This window comes from Callospermophilus lateralis, chromosome 5 (assembly GCF_048772815.1).
Source record: "Callospermophilus lateralis isolate mCalLat2 chromosome 5, mCalLat2.hap1, whole genome shotgun sequence".
NCBI classification, from domain to species: domain Eukaryota; kingdom Metazoa; phylum Chordata; class Mammalia; order Rodentia; family Sciuridae; genus Callospermophilus; species Callospermophilus lateralis.
This window is the reverse complement of record NC_135309.1, coordinates 26,715,351-26,741,996: the sequence shown is the minus strand read 5'-3', so window position 1 is coordinate 26,741,996 and position 26,646 is coordinate 26,715,351. Positions and strand designations below refer to the sequence as shown.

Sequence of the window (26,646 nt, the reverse complement as noted above, 5' to 3'; positions counted from 1 at the left end):
ATACAGATGCAGATTTTTTTCCAAAAATTTTCTACCTCTGATTGGTTGAATCGGCAGGTGCAAAACATCTGGATATGAAGGATCAACTGTACTCCTAAGCTGATAGCACTGAGCTTAGACAGTAGCTTCTCTCCCCTCCCACACTTTTTTTTCTCTCTCCTAATATCTTGCTTAATTTTCTTCACAGCAATAATTACAATTTCTGGTTATTTGTAATTATTCGTTTTTACATATCTTCACTGTGGCCCCTGATGGAAATTATTCCTAACACATTCCTTTTGTCTTCTTGTGCCACTCAACGAGATGTCAGCAGGCCTCTCTGGGGATGTAGGTGGCCTTGTGACTGACTTCCAGCCATTGGAATGTGAGCAGGTTTGACAAGGACCAATTCTAAGCCAAGGTTTTTAAGATGTTCATGTTCCCCCTTTATGGACCCTTCACCCTTCAGCTGGCTCAGTGAAGACAGAAAGGCTTCAGGGGAGGGAGACATACAAGATCCCAGGTCCCCAGATCACTTGAAGGCCAGATCTACTTATTGAGGCAGGATCAACTGCCACTTACCATTATGTAAGCAAGAAATAACCTTCTATGTGAGCCATTAATATATTCTTTGGTCTACTTATTATAGCAGCTGGTATTATCCTTAAAAATGGACCCCCAACTGAAACAGAGGTTTCATTATGGCAAAGACTTTTTCTTGTTCACGACAATAGACTTTATAGTATTTCAATACTATAAAGTGCATGCATTCATGCATGCATAAGTACATATTACATCTATATTCATACATACTGTTGTCATAGATGAAGCATTTATATATGAATACAGATTTACAAGTGATGGAAAAACTTTGTAGAACAGAGATGATAAATTTGGAAATCTATGCTTTACTTCATAGTCTCCAGGTATCCTGGTATCTACACCATGATGACAAATAGAACCCAATTCTTGTCCCTCCACTCACTATCCTCATTCTGCCAGTCCAAACAAGGAAGGCTATGGATAAGAATTTAAATCTTCACCTTGAATTGTCTGGCTCATGTCAGTTAAAACCCAGACCTGTGATTTTTACACAGTCCACTGACATTAGCATCTTTTTAGTGTCAAGATGAAGAAACAGGCTCGTTGAGTCGCACCGAATTTCTCCCTGTATCATGGCTGTTTCCATCCCCAACTTCACCCGGCCTCCTTCCTCTACCCTTCCCCACACCAACCAGAACTGAAGGAAGCCTGTATCCAACTGTTGTATTTAAGCCAGTTTGTCGCCCTAATCACGGTCTAGGGATTTCAAAAGAAAACATCCATTAGAAATCAAAAAAAAAAAGATCATACCAGATTTTCTACAAGGTTTATGCCATAATGCCTTAAAGTATGAACACCGCGGGGCTCTGCGGAAAGTGATTAATTTCTTGAAAACACTCAGGTCACAGTAATTGACATGACCTGTGTAATTAAGCAGTCTCTGTTTACACACCAGAAGCCCAGGCGCTGTGAGGCTGAGTTTGCTTGACAGAATGTCTTTACATGTCAGGGGATCAACAACCTTTCTTCTGTCCTCCTCAGTCACCTACACAGGCCCCTGATTGCTGCTCAGAGGAGACACGCTCTGGCATTGCCATGTGAAGATCAGGCTGGCCTGGGACGCGTACAGAATGCGTGGAGAGAAGACAGCCACTTAATAGGCGAGGGAGGGTGTTTTCCATCTGATGTCTGCAGGACTCGGGGGTTTTCAATATCACTGGTAAAAGCCACATTGAGATGTAAAGAGTAAACCAGAGGTTTTTTGTTTGTTTGTTTGTTTGTTTGTTTCATGACAAAAAGACAGTCTCTCACTCTCCCTCAAAGGCAACGAGGACACAATAATATTTGGAATCAGTTTCCCAATTCACGGGCTGTGAGGAAAGTGACGGAAATGATTTACCCTGTTCCTAAGAAGCCTTCATCCAGTGTCATCATGACACATCTGTCAGCTGTCAGCTGCGACGGCTGCAGAGAAGGCTACCTCTCCCTCTGTTCTGTCCTGGGACTTGGGACAGCAGAGCACTCTGCAGTGTCTGAGGCTGCTTTGCTCAGGCCTCATGGAGAACTGGCCCAAACCTTCCCAGTGAGGTGAAGCTGGCTGCTGCTGACCTCGGACACTTGTCTCTAAAGTTCCTTCAGATATAAAGTGACCCATGCTGCAGCTCCCTTCTGGAACAATGTGCAGGCCCTTCCCCTTCTGGGCAACCCCACCCCCACCTCTGCTGGGGCTATTTCAATGTCCCTCATACAGATGGTGTCTTGAGGCCCCATTAGGGCAAATGCCCTCTGAAAGCCCCTCTCTAGGTTTCCTGGGATCCTGGCATTTAATTGTAGGTATTCCCGTGGCTCCTGGGTGAAGCCCATATTGCCCACAGGGATCCTCCTACAACTCTGGAAAATTTCTTTATTGTTCCTAAGCACCAGGTAATATGTGACTGGGTCAGCTGGCCTGGGCTGCACCACCGCCTCACCATTGAGTAGGTTCATAGCTTTGGGAAAACTTCTTAACTGCTCTAAGCTTGCTTCCTCATTTATTAAATGGGAGTAATTCATATTTGCATGTTCTTAACAGGGATACTATGAAGATAATCACATAACTCACATAAAATGCTTCACATAGCATCTCTCACAAAATAAGTGCTTAAGAAATGTTATCTTCATCTTCACCACTGATGTCCATGAACGTACATTAAGGTGGACACACGGACACAAGTATATGGAGCACACTGAACGTAGGCACTTACATTAGCAATCATATTCCCCGTGCATCATGCAGTTAGGATTGGACCGACCACAGTGACATGGGGAAGAGAAGCCGGCTTTATATGGATTCAGAAAAATAAAAAATAAAAAACGAGGGTGACTCTGAATTCAGTTTGGGGCTTACGAACTGAACTCCAACACATATCTGGAGAGCTAGATCTGAACCTGGGTGCCAGGTCTCAGAGTCCCTCACTCCGGAGTCCTCACTGCACAAGTAGCAGTTAGGAGGCCAGGAGTGGAAAAGATGCTTAGGAGAGCCTGTAACACGAGGAGAGGTCTGGACCCCCAAAGAAAACCTAGGGATCGCCAGTACTCACAGGAAGGCAAAGAGCATCCCTTGGAGGGGGTTGAGAATGGTGAATGATGTCCTAGAATGCAAGGGAAAAGAGATTCCAGAAGGATGGAGTGGCCACCACGTGAAATGATGCAGAAGAAGGTAGGAGGAAAGAGTCAAGGAAGAAAAGGGATTGGAGGAAAATGTTGCCTGGATGAGGGATTTTAAAGTTTTGCCTTTCTTGAGGCAATTCCACCATTTTCTGATGGTAGAAATATCACATGTCCACATGTAAAAGACCAAGTGTTACTTGAGTAAAAATAATAAGTGAAGAAATGTGTCAATGTACAGAGATACAATATAAAATGAGTTGATATTCATCCTGCCAAAGGTTTCTCTGTCCCCTCCTGGGAGGTAAAGGAGGGGGAGGTAAAGAGAGCAAGTTGAACCTGAGATCCAATAAGGAATTCATCAAGACCCATAGGGAGAGGCTCAGCTCGTCTTCAGCTCAAAAGCTGACTCCAAGGTAGCTATTCCTAGGAAGAAAGGTCTGTCTAGGGGCTGTTTAGGAATCAGAGGCAAGAGCTTTGCAAGTTTCAAATAAATCAGATTTATCTGAAGGTCAGTGTGGACCTTGTATCAGGCAGATCTCGGAGCTAATCAAAGGATGCATTCTCTGAGACTCTAGCAGGGTCTCCAGAAAGAGCTGGTCAGAAGTCATCAGGTATAGGACATTTTGCCTCTCTGTCCCCCACTAGGGTATATTTAGTAACATAAGAAGACATTTTGGTGTTCATACTTGGGGAAGGGGGCTATTCTCTATTGCCGTCTAATAAGTAAAAGCCAGTTACACTGCCAAACATCCCTCATCGCACAAGACAACCCACTCCCAGCAGAGAACTGTCCAGTTTGAAATGTTACTGTGCCCAGGTTGAGAAACTCTGGACTGCACTAATAATAACGTGTCATTGGTTTATTACAAAGATTTTTCTCCAAAGGCTTACATTTATATTTTATCACTTACAAATTACTTATGTATGCAAAAATGTTTTCTTTCTTTTAGATGTAGTGAAATAAGCAGAATCATCCTTCCAACTTCATCTTAAAACTGAGAATATTGAGCCCCTGAAAGATTACAAGAAATTTCCAGAAATATAATTTGTGCCTCCTCATTTCAATAGCCCTCTACTAAGCAAAGAATAACTATTTAATGTGCAAAAATAAGACTTTCTAATCACTCAAAAAGAGTAGACTGAATTGGCTTCGCATCCTGTGAGAAAGATATATTTTTATAACTCAAGGCTTGTAGACATCTCCCTAGCAGGTCCTACAAAGTTCTTTGGGTCTTCAATGTTACCAAAGTCCATCCAATTCTGCTGCCCTGAGAAGTACAGGAAAGTTGATCCTTGGATTCATGAGCATTATACATGTTTATTAGAATACATTATTTTGAAACTAGATGATATGTAACTATGATGATATGTTCCTAACTCTAGCTCTATCAAAAGAGCTATATGGGGCTTGGGCTGGGGCTCAGTGGCAGAGCACTTGCCTAGCATGTGTGAGCCACTAAGTTTGATCCTTAGCATGGCATACAAAAATAAATAAAATAAAGGCATGCTTTCCATCTTCAACTACAAAAACAATTTTTTTTAATTAAAAAAAATGACTTATATGGCTCACTCAAGTCCAAAGCAAAATTACAAAATAGCATACCCTAAAACTCAACCTCAAGTAGCAAGACGTAGCAACACATGTATGGTTTCACCAGCTTAATTGCAAAGCTAATTCCAGCTCAGCACAAAATGTCCTCTGTGTGAACCAGAGGCACCTCAGTTTACTAACAGGGTCAGGAGCTAGCCTGGGAAACATTTTTCTGAGAAACTAGGAATCTTTGGATTCTCTCCATTTATCTGCCAAAACAAAAGGTGGTGAGGCCAAAATGATTTTACAGAAATCCTTCAGAATTTCAGGGAAGAATGCCTTTTATTGTATATGTTCTTAAATGAGACTAGTAAGTCTCACCTCCTAAAAACATCATCATGTAGACGAAGAGATATTGACAGATGCAGTCAATGTTCAAAACCCTCCCTTTCTCCCATTAGAGAATGTGTAGCTAAATTTTTCCAAGAGTCTCTCAGAGAGAGTACCTTGCCATCTACATTTAAAGCTGACTAAATGGACATAAGGGCACACTTCAGACATCGTATTATTTCTCTGATGGACTGAATAAGCACACACCATGTATGGGTCATTACTCTGATGAGGAAACTAACATTGAACATGGAAACAAGTTACCCATAAAATTAGATGGAGAGCAACACAAGGGTCTGTAACTTAGCTACTGGAACTGAGGTCCATGGTTCTGGCATCACCTGGGAGCCTGTTAGAAACATAGACTTCCAACCCCACCCCAGACCTCAATCAACATTTTAACAAGATCCCCAGAGGGTGCTCAGCAATTTCAAGCTAGAGAAGCACGGTGTCTAGAATTCAGCAACCTTTCCGAAAACCCAAGTACCATGTTGTTTCCTCGTAGTTAACTCATTTATTTTGGCTTCTTTGCCCTTTCATAAATGCAAATTCTGTGAGGTGGTGGCAGATCTGACTGAGGCTTGAGAAGATTTATATCTGCTGGGCAAAGACATTTCTAAAATAGAACCGAGTTATCACCCTTTCTGCTCTAGACACCTAGTTTCTTAGGGGGTCCATTTATAATAGGCAACTGCTGCTTACTTTCCAAGTTTGGAAGATAGAAAAGGAAGGAAAAGGGGACCATAACTGTAACAAAGAACACTTTACCAGTTTTATTCTTTACTCTTATTTACTGGTTTTCTACTTATAAAATTTAGGGGAAGAATGTATCATATCTATGTACTTTCCTGAATCCGTGTGTGTTTTGCATGGAGTCCTAAACCCAGCTCTGAGGGTACCACCATCTGCACCAGAGAACGCAGGTGGAACAGCCCCAATTCTTGGCAGATGAAAACAACTCTAGACTACAGACACCTGGGGACCAAGGGCCCCACCTGCTCTTCGCCTCTCCTCTTGGGAGACAGCTAGACTCTGAATCTTCGACTCTCACCCTCTCCCAATATTCATGTCATTAATAAGATTTAAGACAGATAAGGTCAACGCACCTGGAATCTCCGCATGTCACGTGGGTTTCCTGCATTCTTTAGGCAATTCTGGTTGCATTTGAGAAAAAATTTCAAGAAGAACCTGTGAAGAAACAAATCATCATGATTAGAATTTCAGTTCTGATACGGGGTGGGGGGGTGGCAAAAAAGTAAGGGAGTCACTTCTGGAGCATGTTTTCTATTGATTTTACCCAATTTCTGAAATATTAAGAATAATGTCACAACCAGGATTTTACTTAAGCCCTCAGCTTTTGTGATGGATCCCGGCTGGACCTTCTTGATGAAGGGAACACTCTGGATACTGCCAGCAGATCTCTCCAAAAAAGTGAGTCCCCAAGGAAGTAGTTTCACTCATAGGGGAGAAGTTCTTCACCATAATTTAAGGGAGGTTCCAAGAGGATCTAATTGTTGGAGAATTCTCATGGTCCCCGAACACAACATGTAATTTAAACCCTTTAAATTCACAGATGAGGAACAGTAAAGTACATGCAGGATGAATGCAAGGATATGGTGAACACTTCATCCCAGCATCTCCAATTAAAACGTCCTAATTAGCTGTATCCCAAGGTGGGTAGAACTCACTGACTGAGCTCCTTTAACTTCTCAAGTATCTCCTGAATGTTTTTCTTATACTGCCAGCTGCAGACAAAAGCTATTTGTGATGGACTAAGGAGCTTCCTGACTCCCTGCTACCTCGGTTGCTGAATTGGTTCTATAGTGAAATCCCTGGATTTTACTTGGTAAAATGACCAAAGGGTCTAATTTGGCAAGAAAAAATCCCAGCTCTACTGGTATAAGTATTAATAGCACCTATTTTAATGCTCAGAAACTTCCTGTTATGAGTGATACATTACATGGTCACCCTGTAATTTTCTGAGTTATTTCTTATATGACCATCACAGTTGTTAAATTCCATGAAGGCAGCAAGTATTAAAGAATGTGTATTCATTGTTGGCAACCTACATACAAACCCCACTGTCTCTTTTCTGTTTCAGGTGGAGAAGGATTTTTGTAGTTATCTAAGTTCTGCAATCCATTTTTCTTTTAGACCTAGCTAAACCTATGAATTTCAGGACCAAAGATTTTCAAAAAATGTCAGAATACATTAAAATACTGGTCAATTAAATTTTTGAGGAATTCTCTTTTCTTTACCTTTTCCCCATTATTACACTGGATTAAAATCCCCACCTTGATCCAAGCAACTTGTGAAGAACTATCACTTCATGATGCCCCCATTTGATTAGCTCAGAGCACAATGTCTGGTCAACCCTCACCCTCACCCCTGAGGTCTCTATCATAAGTGTACTGCACAAAGAGTCACTGAGATCAACCAATTTCTGAATACTAATCCAAGAAAAGTCCCAGAGGAACCTCCCTCTTCCCTGGTCCTTCATTTGTTTTTCCATATTTTTTTATTGGTGCATTCTAATTGTACATAATGTTGGAATTTGTTGTTACACAATTGTCCATGCAATCAGTACAATAATATAATTGGGCCAATATCATCCCCCTTTTCCCTTTCCTCCTCCCTTCCCACTCCCTGGTCTTTTAGCATCTGCCAAGATGGAAGTATGGTGTGGGAATAACTCTTCAAAGAGAAACAATGACTTTTTCAACCAAAAGAATAAAATTTTAAAATGCCAACATCATCCTTGAAAGGGCTCTTTCAACATTATGAAAACTTTGACAGCCCATCGCTGACAGCATCTCTCCTTCCAGGCTCTCTCCACAGAGGCCCAAACCTATCCTCCTTTTATCCAAGACGAATGACTCAGGAAACACAGCTGAAGGCCAGCTACGTGCAGAGAAATCCAACTCTGGACCCCCTTCCCAGTGAAGGGTGACATGGCCACTACCTTGGGTATTCTTTCAAGACTTGGGAAAGTCTGTTCTGTTGAAAGAGGACCTGAGGCCATCTTTTGCACTGTCCCATTCCTCTGAGCTCTCCAAAGTCGATCCTACAGAGCTCACGAGATTTTCATAAATCACTTAATATGGTGACCTGATAGTAGGGAGTCCCCCATTTTACTGGTGCTCCATTCTATACCCAGGGATACCTGAGATGTGAAAACTAGTGGCTTCCTTCAAGTATGGCTAGGTAGAAAGGTACATATGAAAGCCACCCCAGGCCTTAGAAAAGACAGATGACCATTATATTGACATGACAATTGGAGTGGGGTGATGGAAAAGCCATGAACTTTAAAAATGCCCTGAATGAAATTCACACCCTGACTCTGCCAGGTGCTTCCAAGCTCAACTTCAACTTTTCTTGTCTATAAAACTGGCATAATAGGGTTTTTATCCCTAGATAATGATAACCTCTAACACATGGGAAGCATGGGGATGGTGGCAATAATGATAACAATGACTTCCACGTAGCGCTGCTTCCCAGGAGCTCAGTACACTGCTAAGAGCTTCAAACACGCTTCCCACTTAATCCTCCTAAACAACCACTGCTATTAACATAGAGAAATGAGAAGATAACCAGGAAAGTTAAATAACTGGCTCAAAGGTGAATCAATGTGAATTTAGAGTTCAAATTTATACAGGGAGGCTCCAGAGCTGCTAAAAGTTCTAGTATTACTAAAACTATCATAGCTCTTAACCATCATGCTACTGGAGTTTTAGTCATAATAGAGGTGGTGCAGTAATAATATTAGTAGCAATTGTACCACTGATAGCAAATGTATGATAATAGCAACAGTACTATTAAGAGTAAATAAGGGTACCACTAAGAGACGATCAGTAGGATGATTTGCATAGCGGCAGAGTGGACATGATGTAGGGAGACATCAGTGCCCTTCTCCCTCCACAGGGCCCCCTGCCTGCCTCCCTGAGGTTGGTAATATTTGCTGCCTGTGTGTGTTTAAGCCATTTGAGCCCAGACCCGACAGCCAGCTTCAAGTTGTGTTAGAAGGAGCTGTCAGCACACCCTCTAGCATCTTCGAGTCAGACAACTGCTAGCCACCAAGAGGGGGCCCATCTGGTGCCAAAATGGATTTTGAAAGACAGGCAAACAGGACACTAGCTCTGCCAGAGAGAAACAGAATCAAGGGAGCAGGGGATCTTCTGCCTCAAAGATGAGCAGGGCAAGGCGCCTGTCAGCAGCCCATCGTTAGCACAAAAGCTATGCCGGGCACACACCAGATCCCCATTACCCGAGGCTGCCCCGCCACTTGGCCTGCTGGCAGAATCCCCTGCCCACCCCCTCCGAAGCGGATCACTTGCTGAAATTGAAGTCCTGACCATCTGTCGTGGGGAAGACACAGCCGTCAACTGGTGCCTGGGGCCTCACACAAGCCCTTATGTGGCAAAGACACACCGAAGGGCCAATTCTTTTGGGGAAAGCCAGTCCTCCCCCAGGGAGAGCCTCAGTAATTCTCTCAAAGTTTTCCCCTAAGTAGAAGCCAAGTGTCTGACCCTTTCGGATCACACTTCCTTAAAGGAACTGTGAAGAGTCAGGAGGAGTTAAAAATATCCTCACCGAGAGACAGAGTTAGACAGGGCACACAAATTTGAGGGATGATTTATTTGGCTAAATGTATAAGGCGTTTAAAACCCAGGGGCACGTGCATGTCTGCTGGCCTTCAGAGAGGATCTCAGATTCTAAAGGGGCTCTTAACAAGGTGGAGGTGACTGTAACTCAAAACCTCACTTTTTTTCTAAGGAATTGCTGCATTTTGCGTTGTCGGTGTGTTTGATAAAGTGTGGTCAGGAGAAAGAGTGTGACCTCTTCACCCCGATGGTGGAAAACTGACCCACAGTGGGATGAAGACCTTACTGACCCTGTGGAGTTCCAAGGAGTTTCAGAAACTCCAGGACACACTGCCCCACTGGGATCAAACTACTTTTAAATTCAGGTGTTCTTTTTGAGGGGCTCCAAGGGTAGTTTGCAAGAAACCCAATACTTTTTGTTAACTTTTGATACACGTAACATCATCCTCTGTGCAGTGTGTTATTATGCAAAGAATCTAAATCCCCAGCATCTCACTGAATCCTCACAGAAGTCCTATCAATTAGGCATGCTGGGAATTAGCAAACCCATCTGAAAGGCAAGACAACAAAGACTCAACAAAACTGAGACACGGTCAAAAACTAATCTCCTAGATTACGAACAGGACTAGTCATGGTCTAAGTTTTCTGTGAATCATAGGACTTTCTAAGTGACCTTAACCAACACTTAGCCTGATCTCATTTTGCATGAGGAACATAGTGACCAGGGGATGGGACAATGTTCACTAGTTCATAGTGGTTACGAGAGGGAGAACAGTACTCCCCTATCCTGACCTCTAGTTTATGATCTTTTTCAGAGTGATGAGACCTTATCAAAAGCCCATCCAACGCAAGCTCAACACTTGAGCTCTTGAACTTTTCAGTTCACTTCAATTAAGGAGAGTGACAATCATAAAACCAAAAGTGACATCGTATTAAAAGTTGTGTTTAGGTTCATCAATCAGACGTAGGACATTAGTCCATCACTGAGCTAAGTGATCCAGACACACAGATTGCAGAACAAAATTTCCTATTCGATGATATATTGGTATCACATTTTACCAGCCAACAGCTGGTCAGTATTTAGCTTGAGCACTGTATGCTTGCTAGCTTCCACTCAACTAGTAAGGTACTAGAGAGCAAAAGGTAACTCTGGACTCCTTCAAAAGGAGAATTGATCAAATTCACCAGCAAGATCAGACTCATCATTATGATAAATGAAATAACAACAAAAACAAAAACTCGCTTCAGTATACACAGTGCTTGGTTTGGGACCCAGACAGAATCTAGAACCTCCAGAAAAATAGAAATAGGAGCATTCTATAATAAGGACAACTATGGAGTGTGCTACAATAAGACAAATGGATATGTTTCATCAATTCCTTGAACCTCCGTGGCCTCAATAAAATGTGGCAATAACAGTATTCTCCCCTAGGACCACTGGGCAGCTCTCATTATGATCTCAGCTTGACTGCATAACACATTGTATGACTTGAGACAAATTATTTAATCTCTCTGTGCCTCACTTTTCTCATCTGTAAAATGGGGAAAAGAACAGAACTGACTTTTGAGAAGTTAGTGAGAATTTAAAGGAGATGCATAAGTTGAGGATGATAATTGTTCCTGGTACAGAGGAAGCAATAATTCTTATCACCATTTATCCCTGGAAACTGCACTCTGCTGAGCACTCAGAGAGGCTGAGATTTCAGAGATGAGAAGTATGATTCTCTTTGTAAATGTTAAGGTTAAGAAAAGAAGCCAGGCCTCATGTACCTAGTGAGAACTACAGGTTTTGCCGAATGACCTACAAAGAGAAAGAATCGCAATAACGACTACAGCAGCTTTACACACAAAGGAAAGAAGTAGGGGCTTAAATCCAAGAGGACTCCAGCTAGTCAGAGCTGAAGGGCACACACAGTAAAACTGTCCATTAGGCTCCAGCTTGTATGTCGTTAATTATTATGCAAAGCCCTGCGATGGATCCAGGCTGAGCAGGTTGAGATTTTACCTCCCCCAACCCACGTTCTAAAACATCACGTTTGGTTGTTTGCAGCAGCCCTCGTAATGGCCAGGCGGGAAAGAAAAAGCATCGGGGCACCTCCACCAACATATAAAACCCCCATTTGCAATCTTAAGACTCCCCGAAAGTTCCCTGACTTATGCCTGCAGATGGTTATGTGGCAGATGATCCTTCTCAAAGATATTCAGGACACGGAGGCACACTCTGGCCCGATGCAGGAAACAGCTGTGTGGCAACAACTGTGGGTCCCTTCTGGGTGAAGTTCAAGCTGTTCACACACACACCCGCGGGCGAGAGGAAAACGTCTCAGGACTAAGGGGACCTCTTCAGGAGTCATTCCGTAGGCTGCGCCACCGCCTTGGCCGTGACAAAGCACAGCACAGGGTCATTCCCTGGTCAAGCCTACAGGCCACAGCAACCAAGAGGTCTTTTCCATGAGTATAAGGAGTCTTCCCAATTGAACGTATTTAACCAGAATGCACCTATCGCCTCTCCTACCCAGTCCACCACAGCTGCCAGGGACGGTCTCAGAAATGCCACAGCTTCGTCATGGTGGCCCTCAAAGAGGCAGAGCTCCATGAAGAGGCAGACAAGAGTCCTTTGCCACTACCAAGAAAAATAGTTAAAAAGGCCAAACAGCTAGAAATAGAAAACACTATTTTCAATGTCAAAGAAAACTTTTTGGCTCCTAGGACACAGAAGGAGTCGGAGAGTACAGTTCATCCTTGTGAAAATGATCCCCGGGAGTCTGCCAAAATCCCAGGGATGCCACCAGGGCAGGCTGAGGAGCGGGACCTGTGTAAGGACTGACCTCCTCTCCTTTTCTACACTGAAGTGCACTTCTGACAGGGACCTGTCTCCACAGTTCTGCTTACAAGGTGGGGAAGGGCAGGTCTTGGGGACCTTCTACTCAGATGAAGCAAACTCTGCCCGTGGGGGAAGGTGCGATGATGGCAGGCTGTGGCTCTATCTTGGGGATCCCAGGGGAAGAGCATGTGGTCGCCCCTATTCTTGGCCACTGACTTCAAGAAGTCTACCTCTTCCCTTGGCCAAGGTCTCTCGGATCTTGGGCATTTCTGGAAAGTGTTCTCAGCCTGGAGTGATGAACAGGATCAGCTTGAAAAGGATTCATTACCTCAGAGCTCAGAGTTTGGCCCTGTGGAGGGGACATAGTTAGTGGCAAGAGTTTAGAAGAGGAAAAAAAAAAAAAGTGTTGGAATAGCATCACAGTTGACTAAAGAATTTAAAAATAGTTGTAAGGAAAAGGACCCAATGCAAATAGTTCTCCTTATGCTAGAAGTCAAATCTGAAAGGTAGAGAAAAGGGTCAGGGTAGTGAGAGAAAACAGGAGGGAACAGGTCAACCTGCAGACAGAGGGAAGCGAAGACATCGCAACTCCTACGAAATGACACAAAGAAGGGAACCCAAAGTGAGGAAGATTTTTAACACTGACCACTGCTTACCTGGCCCACCTGATTTCCCTGGAAATATCAGATTGGCCAGTAAGTGAAAAGGGATGAGACCTCCCACGCATCTGAGCATCTCTGATGCTAACAAATACTCCCCCATGCCAAGGGTCTCTTGCCAGAATGCATTAAAGTCCACGCTGGAGCTGGGTAGACATTTGAACTCAACCTGATAGTTTTATATGCACAGAAATGAGGCAGATCACAAAACCAAGCATTTGTCTGTCCTTCTTATGGCTTGGGACAGACCACAGACACATTTTTCTTAAACTAATTCCATTACCAGGAAGACAATCCATAAGGAAACACAGAGCAATGAGCTCCTGCAGACCCAGGGACAGGTTCTGAGCACATCTATCTGAGTTACTGGTACAAATTCTTTCCCTGACTGGAAAAGACACAAGTGCAGGTGACAACTTTGCCTCAGTGACAATGTCCCACTCGACAAAGCCAAGCAGAAAGAGTAAGGCAGGAAAGACCTCTATGCCTTCACTCTGTGGTTATTACAGCAAACGTGAACTAGACCACGTAAAAGCCCTGTCCTGGGTGCTTGACACACGTTAATTCATTTACTCCTCCCAGCGGCTCTATGAGATTCTATTTCTACTAGGATTTTACACATAATGCTACTGAAAGGTCATGTGATTTGCCCAAGGTTTCCCATCTAGAAACTGGTTAGAGCCAGGGTTTGAATGTAGACAGTTTGGTTCCAAAGGATACATCCATTAAATACATTTCTTAGTTGATTGTATATATATATATATATATATATACATATATATATATATATATATGTGTATATATATATATATATATATATATATATATATATATATATATATATATATATCATGATGGGGATACAGAGCAGTGACCGAAATTTGGTTATAGTAATCATCACCAGATTCATTAAAATTTAGAGTTGAAGCCAACATTAAAATTTCTGGCACTTTCACTGGGATAATCCCAATTATACACTTTAATATGTTTCCATCCTGTTAGACCACTCTCACTCTATTTGTGACCCTCAAATGCATTTTAGCTGTAATGAAGGACTAGCAGATGGGTCTGAAACCACAGCCAAACCAAATATGGAGAATGATGGCCAAAGCAAAACCAGGTGACCTAGGTCTCTTGGGAGGAGTCAGTGAACATCATCTCAAGGATTTAGTTAAACTATATTTAGTGCTGAGTCCCACAGTCAGTACCTTTGAATGTCTTATGCAGACAGAAACCCAAAGGTTGAAAATAAAACACTTTTGTTATCCTTTTCAATATACACACGTGTTGACAATTTTGAAACAGATTCATTTAGAAATCTGATGTTCAAATTTCACTGTTCCCTTCTAAAGACGCAAAGGTTTCAATATTAATTTCCCCTGTGGAGGTGACGGATGCCATAGAAAGATCAAGAAGTTCAAGTGCACAGTAAATGAGGCACGGGGCTTTCCCTAGACTCTCAATTTACTATTCTTTCCAAGTCTTCATAAAAAATAAAGTTCATTGTCATTTATTTATCCGCTGACTCAACCAACAAATCTTCCCAAAGAGCCCAACATGCTCTGAGACTCCCTTAATACCAATTGTATTAAGATCGCAATGACTTTAGTCCAAGTTTTTCTCCAAAAGAAAAATAAAAGAGAAGGAAGGTACTTAAATTCAAATTTCCAAGGCAACATTTGACTCTTAGAATGATAGAGTATTTGAATAACTGCCAATATTAATACTAATTAATATTAAAAATATTAATCGGTTGTGGGTGTTCTAGCAAGGGCAAGGTCATTGAATTCATATCATTTGCTAAAATAAAGAAGGCTAGAATAGGAGGAGGACTTAGGATGATCCAGTCAGGTATTCTTAACCTTGATGGTTGACATGGGGTCCTGGGGTCAATAATGCACCCCAGGCACTTTGCCTTATACTTGTCACCTCCAAGCACCCTCCACCCATCCAGGTGTGGCAAAAATGCACTGTTCCATGGGCCCTTCCCAAATGTCCCAGCTAGAATTAATCACTTCCACCTTTGCTGTGACAGCACTTGTCCTACTTGTTCCTCACTCCAAGTTACTTGTGTAGTCACCTGCTCCTCTATGACACTGCAGCCCACGTGAGAGCCTCTCAGGTCCCACGGCACCTAGTACATCTGTGTACAGAAAGCACTGAAGAACTGACTTAAATCAACTATAAATATTAATGGCAGTTAACTTTGAATTATAGCACAAAGATTTTCTTTTCTCCTCATTTTCTTCTATATTTTCTGCATGTAGGCATTGCTATAATGACAAAAACAAACAAACAAACAAAACCACAACTTTGTTGTAAAACTTGGTCATCTTTCAGCACAGAACCTAGGGAATGTTGCTCCCATTTTGCAATGGATAAGCTAAAAAACAAAGTCTCTGTGCTCTAAGATTTTCTATTTAATTCAAACAAGGTAAGTTAAGAGCTATCCATCTCACACTCTGTAAATGGTAGATCACTTATTAGTTTCATCCATGCATAATTCATAAAAGAGCAGATTTCACACCACTGATGTCCTTAATGTCCTACTTCAAACCTTCTCAACATCAAAGTTTAACATATTTTCTCCAACTTAAACCTATTATTGTTCTTAAAGCATTTGCATATAACCCAAAGAGACAAAAGGCCAACTATCTAATAGAAATGAATATGCCTCTGCAAAATTTTACTGGCCATTTTGTTGACTTATCTCAGATCCACTAGCTAAAACTCTTCATGGTTTGCTATTTCGTCATTCATCCTCCTTCCTTAGGTCATTCATTTATTCATTCAGTCAGACCTTCTTTCAACAAATATTTACTAAGCACTGACTATATCCAAGCAAGTGCATGCAGAGACAGCCGGTGCCTGCTCTGTAGAAGCCCACTAACGTACGGTGTCCTCAGATCATCTTCATCAAAATTTCCTGGGAAATTTGCTCTGACAGAGACAGAATAGGAGACAAGGCTTTCAAGCAATTCTGGTGCATGTTCAAGCTTGAGAACTAATAGTTAATTGACTTCAAATAAATCAACAATAATGTCAGTCCCATGTGATAAGTAAAATGATGGAGTTTTATAAAAACAAGAGTAAACTATAGAAAAGGGGTGCACCTCTCATCATGGACCACTGAAATTTAGCACAAAAACTTACATCAGATCACTCCTGAGTAAAAAAATAGAATGAAATTCCCTTACCCATCCCTTCACATCACTAAGAAAGAAAAGGGGATCCAGCTTGCCTGTGAAGGCTGATATTTCACCAATTTTTGCTTCAAGGGGGAAAGAAAGAAAACTCACTTTTCTACAAAGACGGAGGGGGGGGGAGGGAGAGATGGAGGGAAAGAAGAAAGGGGGAAATAAGAGGAATTAGGTGAGAAAGCTTTTCCTTAGGAAAAAGGTACAGAATCTAAGGATGAAAATTATTTTCAATCATCATCACCCTCTAAAAAATCCCACCCTATGTGCCTATTCACTTTTCCTGACACACATTCTCTGGTCCCAACCTCAGCCTCTCTCTCCATGTGCTGCCTGTATCACACAGGCTCACACAATATGGGAATGATGAATTTAATTTAAGCAATGGCTTCCATCGAAAAATATCACTGTACCCCAACACATCACACAAGCTGAGTTCAGATAAAAACAAGTGACTCCTTAATTTGGATTTAAAGCTCAGGACCAGACTTCAAATAAAAATATCCAGCGAGCATTGTGCCCACAGAGCACTGGCAATAATCTCATGAGCTCCCAATTATTCCAGTTCATATTATGGACGATCCAATAAGTCTGTATGTTCTAGTCCATAAAAATATAAGAAGAAATTTATCATTTGAAATCAGAATGCAAAATAGAGCCTGACACTTTATTAGCCACTATTTCTCATGATATCATAAGGATGCTGATGGAAAATGAAACCCAAGCGATATAATAGACTAACAATGACACCATTTAGTCTTCAGAGGGTACTTTGTAGCTCACAGGTCACTCCCTTGCCCTCCCCACAACATGTCACTCTTGAACAGCCTCAGTTTGAACCAGAAACATGGGAAACAAAGCTCCAAAAAAGGTTTTACTTTATTGCAAAAAAATGGTCCATCATTTAATAAAATAAAGAATGCTAGAATATCAGGAAGACTTAGAAATATCTAGTCCACGTATTCTTAGCCATCCATGGATGGTCAACTTGGTGTCCTTGAACCCTCCAACACTGCATGCAAATTTGTGCAAACATGTTTTTCTGTGGGATGTCTTCAAGGGTTTCACAAGTCTGTGGAAAGAATTCATGAATTGACTGCCCAGAATCTTTGATCACCTACTTTGGTAACAGTTCTCCATTCTCTTTTTGGAACTTTTCTCTCACTCAAGAATCCTTGCATTTCAGTGGCATGGACTTATGCCACACTTGGACCAGAGAGGTACACTGGGTCAGGGTATCACATGCCCCAGTGAAATGATTGCTTTAGAGATGGGCACGTGTCCCAAATTCAGTCAACCAGGCCCAATCTGAGCTAGTCACAGGACCTCTGTTTGAGTAGCTTAAAAAGAGATGAGTTTCCTTCTATTGGAGTTGAACTGGAAAGAAGAGAGGCTGAATTGCTGGGAAATTCAATATATTAGAGAGGAATCCATAATAGAATATAACCTGTCCATATCCCAGGGCCATCAGAGAGCAAGTAAACACTGAGAGGGGGGGAAGAGGGGTGGAAGGGAGAGGTCACATCCTACAATGCCCTTCAAGAAAGTTGGGTTGAGATGGAGATGAGGACAAAATGATTACATTGAGAATGCAGCAGGAGAAGAGAGGGTCTCAAAAAATACACTGTGAAAGAGCAAGATTACCCACAAAAATTCTGGCAACTTTCCTACTTGACAACTTCAATGTCCTATGGCCTCCTCTCAGGTCACAATCTCATATTCAGTATACCTTATCTAAAATATTTAGGACAAGAATTATTTTAGATTTTAGATTTTTTCAGATTTTGGAATATTTACATATACATATATACATAATGAAGTGTTTCAAAAATAAGACCTAAATCTAAACAAAAAACCATTTACATTTCATAAGCAAATTATCAGCCCGAAAGAAATGGCTTTTTTCATAGTTGCTGGTTTTGGTTTTTTGCTTTTTAGTTCAGTAGCTTTACCATTGAGCTACATCCTAGTCCTTTTTCAACTTTTTTTTTTTTTTTTTTTACTTTGAGGCAGATTCTTGGTAAGGTGCTTAGCACCTTGCTAAATTGCTGAGGTTGTTCTCGAACCTGCATTACTCCTGCCTCAGTTTCCCAAGTTGCTGGGATCACAGGTGAATGCCACCATGCCTGGCCTAGGTAATTTGATACAATATTTTTAGTGCATCTGTGTGTTGACTGCAACCCATAACCTGAGGTCATATACAGAATCCTGAACTTCTGGCATCATGTTGGTGCTTAAAAAGTTTCAGGTGCTGAAGCATTTCAGGGATTTTCAGACTGGGGATGCTCAACCTGTACACATTCACTCACACACACATTCTTGAATATATTTTTTCATAAGAATTTACTCTATACTTTCAATATGGTAGAATTTCTTAATGTAGGTGTCTTAAACTCGGTTCCTACTGAGCCCAGGAAGATAACACCAATGATTGAGTTAGGCTGCACATAGAACCACAGACATTACTGAGAACTTAGGAACTGAAGAGTAACTTTTCATGGACAAGAACAACTCAGCTCTACTCCAGCCAGCTGACTCCCTGGGGCAACATGGGCCGAGTTGCCAGACCTTCCCATCAGAAGAGAAGCTAGGAATACATATTGCAAAGTGTGAAGTTTGCCGGTTTCCCAAACAACATAAGGGCCAGACAAAATAAATCTGGGAGAGGGATCCGAGTTTGCATCTCCTGTTCTAAATATGGTGCTCAGAGTGGCAGCAAATCGCTGATCTGCAGGGCTAGGACAGGGCCTCTCTGCACCGCTTTTAAATTAAAAAGTAACAAAAGAAGAACCCCTATGGCTCCACTAAATAGGGTCCTCTAATTTAAAAAAAAAAAAAAAAAAAAAAAAACATTAGTTCTTGCTCCTGAAATAATAAAATGTCTTTTGGGTTTATTTTGTTATTTTTAAGCATCCCGTCATTTGAACCCCAGGTCGGCAACCTTGCATTGCTCCCAGACCTGTGGCAGCTGATGTGTTGGGTGAAGGGAAAAGTTGGGCAAAGCATCTGGTCCCAGAGGCAAAAGTGACAGTGCACATTTACCAGCATGAAGCCGTCCACAGACAGCAAATAGAGGCGCAGGGAGAACCTCCAATACCCACCTGTTCACAGCTGGATTTCCCAGGGCACTTAATTCAATCAGAAGCTGTAAGTTTTAGGAGCATTTTACAACCAATTAGCCATGTAGGAAACAAAACATCTGACTCAATGCCTTTCTCCCTGCTACTAAGCAGACTGTGGCCTCAAAAGCCAGCCATTTGGAACCCCAAGTGCAAGAAAATACCCAGCCCTAGCACAAGCAAGTTTTATCCTTTTTCCATTGAAAGGAAGGACACATGAATCTGTCCAGGCCTCACTGGCATGAGAATGACTCCCATTTCCATACAGAGCCCCCAATTCACTGAGCGTGTGCCAGGCACTGGACCCTTATAGGAATCACTCCAATGAGCCCTTATCACTGCCCCATAGTTAGGAGCTATTAATAGCTCCATTTCATTGATGACTATAGTGTGAGATGAGAGAAACTCACAAAAGAGCCCAAGGTCACATACACTAGAAGTGGAAGAATCAGGATCAAACCCAGGTCACAGCTCATCATAGAAATCAAAATCTCAATCTAGAGCTCACTCCTGACACTTGGATTGAGCTCAAAGTAAAACCATGGGATAAGAAGGGACTTCTGGTATATGCAGGGATAAACCTCCTTGTACAGAAAACAGGTATTTGTACTTTAGCTAAGCTATTGTCCATAATTCATCACTAAGTCACTAATAATTTTTGAAGGCTATAATTTTTTTAATTATGCTTCACTTAAATTCTTTTATTTGTTTGATCTTCACAAAACTCCTTGAAGAAAGTGCAAGGGCTGAATGAAGTCAGTCCCATTTGATGGATGAGTCCAGTGAAGCTCTGAAAGGTCAGGTGACAAGGTCACAGCTACCCAGCTGATTAGTGGCAACTCTGCTCCTGATTCCTGAGCATATCTGCCATCCATTCGTGGCTACTCTTTATCTCTATGAACATGTCAACGTCTTCCCCACCTCTGGGCTCTGGAGGGCTCTGGTTCTAGTTCTTTCCCATCCTTCACATCTCCCTTAGCTGATATCTCCCCAGGGATGTCCTCCTGCCTCCCACATCCACGTTCTCCCCCTTAGTCTCCATCGCTGCCGTTCTCACCCATCTCTAGTACAGTGCTTGGCATTTGCCAGTCAAATATTTACTGAACAAGCGAATAACAGAATGAAAGCTTGATGGTTCAAGATTTTCTGAATTTTCTGACTTTGAATGGTGACAACAGGGCTTTGTCCCCTAGCACTTCTGGTCAACTCCTTCACAGAGTAACTCAGAAAAATAAACCCTGCCCCAGCCACACATAAGAATGCACCCACTGAAATGAGACCATGGTGGTACATTCCCCTACCCTGCCCCAAACACACACACCTGTTCTTTAATGTCTTTCTTATAGATTCAAGGCTGGATTCTTTTCAGGCAGACCCATACAACATAGCAGCAATAAATAAAATGCTTATAACCGGGTGTGGTGGCACACACCTATATAATCCCAGTGACTCAGGAGCTGAGACAGGAGGATTGCAAGTTTGACCCCAATTTTAGCAACTGAGCAAAACACACACACACACACACACACACACACACACACACCAATAAACAAACAAACAAACAAACAAACAAACTAAGGATGTAGCTCATTGACAGAGTACCTGACTCCCTTGGGTTCAATCCCTAGTACCATATGCAATAAAATGTGTATCAATAAATAGTTTTTCTTCTTAGAACAAATTAGAGTCTTCACAGTTAAGCAGAAAAGAAGCAACAGTTGGACGTGAAAAGCTAAATGGATTTCCTGATTCTTCTTCCTGAGTTCTCTCCTCTCCCTCTGGGGACCTCCTGCTGATGGCCACCTTGTGTAAGGAAGAGTCTTCTGACTGATTCTGGCAGCCTCCCTCCCCAATCTAAGCCACCAGACATGGTGGGAAAGCACTGCATCTCCTTGAACCAGACAGTGCATACCTCTGAACCAAGCAAACCAAGCAATCTTCTTTCGGAACCCATTTCCATGAACCCTTGGAGGATCTTGAGTGCTATTTTTAATAAAAAAGACTCTTCCCTTGTAAAGATAATAATGTTGACAAAGTGCTCCCAAAGTGAGCAGTCTGGGAAAATATGGGATTTCACCAGTTTTCCCTTGAACTATGAGATTAAGTTTGTCTGAAGTAATGATGATCCTAGCCAAGAGCACTTGGTGTACCAACTTCCTCCTGATGATATTGGAATTTTCTTTCTTTTTTTTTTTTTTTGAAGGATTGCTCTAAAGTAGCCTTGCAGAATTCTTTGCCTAAGTGCTAAGCTTTAGAAAAATAATAATGAGAAAAAGCATAGCTAATGTTTATTCAGTGGTTACTACGTGCCAAGCGCTAGGCTTAATGCTTACTCTATTTTAATTCTCATGTCAGCCCTACGCTCCCCCATCCACTCACCCACCCTCCACTTCTGCACAGGTTCTCCAGGTTAAAGAACAGCGGAATCATAGTTTAAGAAACTCCCCTACGCACAAAGAGCTTAGGGCAGGGATAAGCAAACTTTGAATGCAGAGTATCGCTAGATAGCCTGCGATCCAAAGGACTAGAGAACTGGATTCTCTGAGAACATGGGTTCTCTTTACCACTGGAAGGTACAGCCATCAACATGCACTTAACAGATAGCTTACTTCTCTGTCTTTAGTCACTGTGTGGTAAAATCTGCACATAGCCCTGTGCATTTCAAAAATTAAAACAAAATGCAAACTTCCTTCTGTCCCAGAAGCAATCACCCCTTTCCTTTGTGATCTGGACCAAACCCACCACCTTCACTGTTCCACTCTGCCTGGGAGCTCTGTGGCAGCCCTACCAGGCCTCTCCTTCTCGCCCTGTACATCTTCTCTGCTGGGCCAATTCTACACCTTTGTGCAGTCTGTGGCTCTCTCTCCTAGCACACTCTCTCTTTGCCTCTCCCTTCTCTTCTCATCTGAAAAAGGACTTGTCAATAAATATTACATACCCCAGGGCACATCCCTGACGCTCCCAAACAAATATCCCCAAACTCCCTCCTCTGTGCATTCACCACAATGAATATGCTGCAAAAAACTCAAGGCTGATATCTCTGTTGTCCCTAAAAACAAGTTCCTGCTCATACACTCTCATAGGTTTTTTGTCAAAGTCCCAAACACCAACGTTTCACCAACATTCCAAAGATACTCTTTTTAGTGCTATGAAGTTCTGGACTAGAATCCTGTACCAGGCTATTTATACTCTTTGAATTGCTCACATTTCTTCTCTCACAAACTAAACCGAGGAACAAGCTTAAGTGCTTTGGAGCCTCAGATAAGATGATCCATTCACCAACCATTTTATGATGATGTCAGGCAGCAGTTCTCTCTACCAAACATGAAGAGGGGCGGGGGGAAATCCACTTAACACTGATTTCTTCCTTTTTGCTAGAAAGCTTTATAAGTTGCTTCTTGGTCTCACCTAGTATAAGGGTCACTACTTTAGCTGGGATTGTGACAAGCCTCTCCAGAATTAGAGTACTTTATTATCACATTAGTACGGGGAAAAGTCACATAATTAACAGAATTTATCCTCATTTACTCTGTAAAGGCACTAATATTCCATCTCTCTGCCTCTGTTTAATTACTTGCCTGAACACAACTTTTTTTTTTTTCTTTTTCCCCAAGCTGACCCTTCACAGGCTCATGTACGGAAATATGTTAAAACTTCTTTTTCCCTTCCACTCCATTTAAGTTGTTAGACTGTGTTCATTTGAATAAGCATACGAGGTGCACGAGGGTCTGTCATAGTTCACACAATGCCTTTGAATTAGCAGCCGTGACGGTGTCGTGCCTTAGCTGGAGATCCTCTGTTCCTCGTAAGTGATGACAGCCACCAGAATTACTGTTAATTGTAATGTGACACTGGCACTTCACCGGCTGCATCTAGTGGTAAACTAGCATTAGTTCAGGTACAGGAGAAATTCAGAAAGCGAAACACCGGGGCGCTTCAAAAATAGCAGCAGCCCTACTGTCACAAGCTACCTCCTCAGGTGCTACTTCTGCACACGTGTATGCCCAAGACGATGGCAGGACAAGACACACACACACACCACGTCAAAATAAAGCCACTGTAAGATAGCAATGTCATCATTAGGTGACAGGTCTTGAAAGTGCCAGGTTTGCTCACTCTTTTAGACTGCATTGTGGTTTTGTTGTTGTTGTTGTTGTTTTGTTTTGTTTTTTTACTTTAGGTAGTAAAGTACAAAAGCCAAAACACTAAAGCTTAACTGACAAACATTTAGCAGAGGATAAATCTGTGCTCTCCTTTTTCTGAAATGCAGCTTTGTTTTAAGTTACCCTTCTATGTTTCATGTTGAGAAAACCCACAGCATGACCAGGAAGAGGGGCTGAGAAGAAAGGAAGTGCCTTTGGCTGCAACACACCTGTGGGTCTTGAGGTACCTGGTTCCCTTGTAAAGGAAGGCAAATTCCTCCTGGTGAGGCCAGGGCTGGGGATGGGTTGGTGGCAATGAGACAGTGGGTAAAATGGGCAGCTGTCCAGGTTCCTTAGTCCCTGACCTTCAGCAGAGGGCACGGGAGGTCTTCTGGGACACAGGGATGGTCTCAGAGATGTTTCACACTTGCCATTTCTCTTGCTTTTCTTTTAAATCAATGGGAGAATTAGCTCCACTCTGTTTTTGCTACAAGAGCTGCATCTCAATTGGGATGTGAAAAAATAGCAGATGTCTGTGTCATCCAAGGGACTTACAGCAAACGTGTCCTCAGTTGGTACACCTGTAGGCCTATGTATATTACCTGGAAATATAAGTGGAAAATAAGTGCCTTCTCTGACTTCCAAATTTAGCCTAATTGTTCTTTTCTACAGTGCCTTCCTCTGCCTCTCAAAATCCCTCTATCTTCCCTCTATCTTCTAGTCAAGGTTCTTTTAGACTGCCAAGATTTTCCTAAGGTGCTGAAGGTCTGTGAGTGTCTTCTTACGGTATTTACCAAGGTCATTTTATATTTAGGGTGTCTGTGCATGAATCCGATTGCTTCACTTGGCTGTGAACACCTAGAGGGATTACAGGGGTTGAGGCTCTGCCTGACTGCAGCAACCGCACTTGGGGTCACTCCTGGCTAAAAGTGAGTGACTAATTCACTTTTTCATCTAAAGCATCATTTCACTTACCCTTCAATCAAACACCTCGTTGTTCCCTGAATGTTTGACATTTCCCACTCCCAGGTCTCTCCATATACTGTGTCTTCTGCTCAGAATATCATCTGTCTACTAGAAGGAGGTCAAGTCTGTTCTTCAAGACCAAATCCAAAGCCACCTTGATGACACTGGCCAAAACAGCACTAGACTCCCGCAGCTTTGAGTCTACCTCGATCATCTTTTCCAACCTTATTACAACTTACTGGCATTTACGTTTCTTATCTGGCTATTTACACTCCAGGCGTCTAAGAGGAGGGAGCCTAGTTTATATAATTCTGTTTCCTGCACAGAGCTTGGCGGAGAGTCTTGTTTGTTCTTCACATATGGTGAATGAATGGACATTGACTGGATACTTTGAGATTTCCAGAGAAATAAGGCAAATGTTAATGGGCAAACTTCTATGGGATGGCCCATAAACTTCATCTGTGGCCACTACTAATGCTGAAACCATCATAATTACATGGCTGTTGTTCTTTTATTAAAGGTACCCATTTTTGAGTACTCACTATGAACAAAGTAATTTGCTAAGCACTTTACTAACATCTCATTTGATCCCCACAGCAAACCCTAAGGTGGCACCTACCAAGATAAGCACTATTCATAGTCCATTTAACAAAAGTCATAAATCTAGTACATGAGAAATTCTGCATTCAAGTCCAGGTCCAAGACCAAAATCCAAGTGCTTGTTCATAACACTGTTTAAATCCAGCTTACCATGACCCAGAAGGTATTCAGGATGTTTGTGAAGGGTGGCTTTTCCCCTGCACTCCTACTCCACCTGACTCTCAAACACATGATTGAAGATCCGGAGTATGAAAGCCCCCCCACCCCCGATCCATCACCATGGTGTGGAAAGGAGCCACTCTCTTGGTTTTCATTGGCAATGAACTTGACTATCACCTGGGCATAGTTCTGTTCAATGTAACCGAGCTTTTTCAACTTAAAAGGACAAGAAAACTCTCTAAGCCTCTTGTCTCCCCCACTGCCTGCATCTTCCCAGCCCATGTGATCAGCTTGAAGTTTAAAGAGGTGTTACTGCACAGTAACAGGTGCCATTTTTGACTGCCTTGTCTTTCCTTCAGTCCCCGTGCTTTCTGCATTTCCATGGTACGTGTGTCTCAGGGCACAAACACCGCAGGACCCTGGCATCATCATCATCATCATTACCTAAATCTCCAATGCCCTGCAGAGGTCAGCGTGGGGCCTCTCACCTCCAGCTGTTCCACCATGTCAGTGTCTCTGGGCGAGCAGGACACACATTCCAGAGCTGGGTGGATTAACCTCCAAGATGACACTCAGTTTTAGCTTTAGCCTCCCTAAATCCTCAACAAAAACTTTTACAGCCAGATCTGATTTAGGACCTTAACTGTAAATCTCCTCTCTTCTCAGGCACTCACTAAAGGGATGAGGAGAATCAATTCAGACCTTTTCTCGCCACTTGTGCCCCATATCCCCTGGAGGTTTCAAGGTGATGGGTAAGAACTTTTGTCATCAGAAGCCTCGCTCAAAGACAGGCTTAAAAAAAGAGAGAGAGAGAGAGAGAGAGAGAGAGAGCGCAAAAGTAGAAAGTGGAGAGAAACATTATTAATGTGTTCAATCACACAAGAAGCACAGAATATAAAACACGAGAATGGGAATTTAAAACTATTTGAAGCTAAATCATTCATTTATAGAAATGAAGCCAACCTTCTGACTGGAATGTTTAAAACAACAGCCACCAAACTTATACTCAATTCATACGGCCTTGTTGATGGGCGACTGAGCCCTGCCTGCCGTGAGAACACAGCTGCTCCTCACTCCAGTGAGGATCTGCAGGGGGATTTTCAAAAGTAAATAAATGGCCACAAAGAACAAAAAAAAAAAAAAAAAAAAAAAAAAAAAAAGATCAGTGAAGAATTGAGTCTCTGAAGAACATCCCTGACAAAATAAAACCCCATGTTTATGTACACTCCCTCCACCAGCCTGAGCCAGAAATCTTCCCTGCAACTTAAAACCAACAGCACAGGAGTT

General features: G+C 42.3%; 1 protein-coding gene across 7 annotated transcripts in view; it reads right to left on the bottom strand.

Annotated features, from left to right (window-relative positions):
• Window positions 1-26,646, bottom strand: part of Ebf1 (EBF transcription factor 1) — a 377,119-nt gene that overhangs the window by 132,686 nt on the left and 217,787 nt on the right. For all 7 annotated transcript variants that reach the window (XM_076856387.2, XM_076856388.2, XM_076856389.2 and 4 more), the window contains exon 7: window positions 6,199-6,280. In XM_076856387.2, the coding sequence (XP_076712502.1) occupies window positions 6,199-6,280 (82 nt within the window). The remainder of the gene's footprint in view (window positions 1-6,198; window positions 6,281-26,646) is intronic.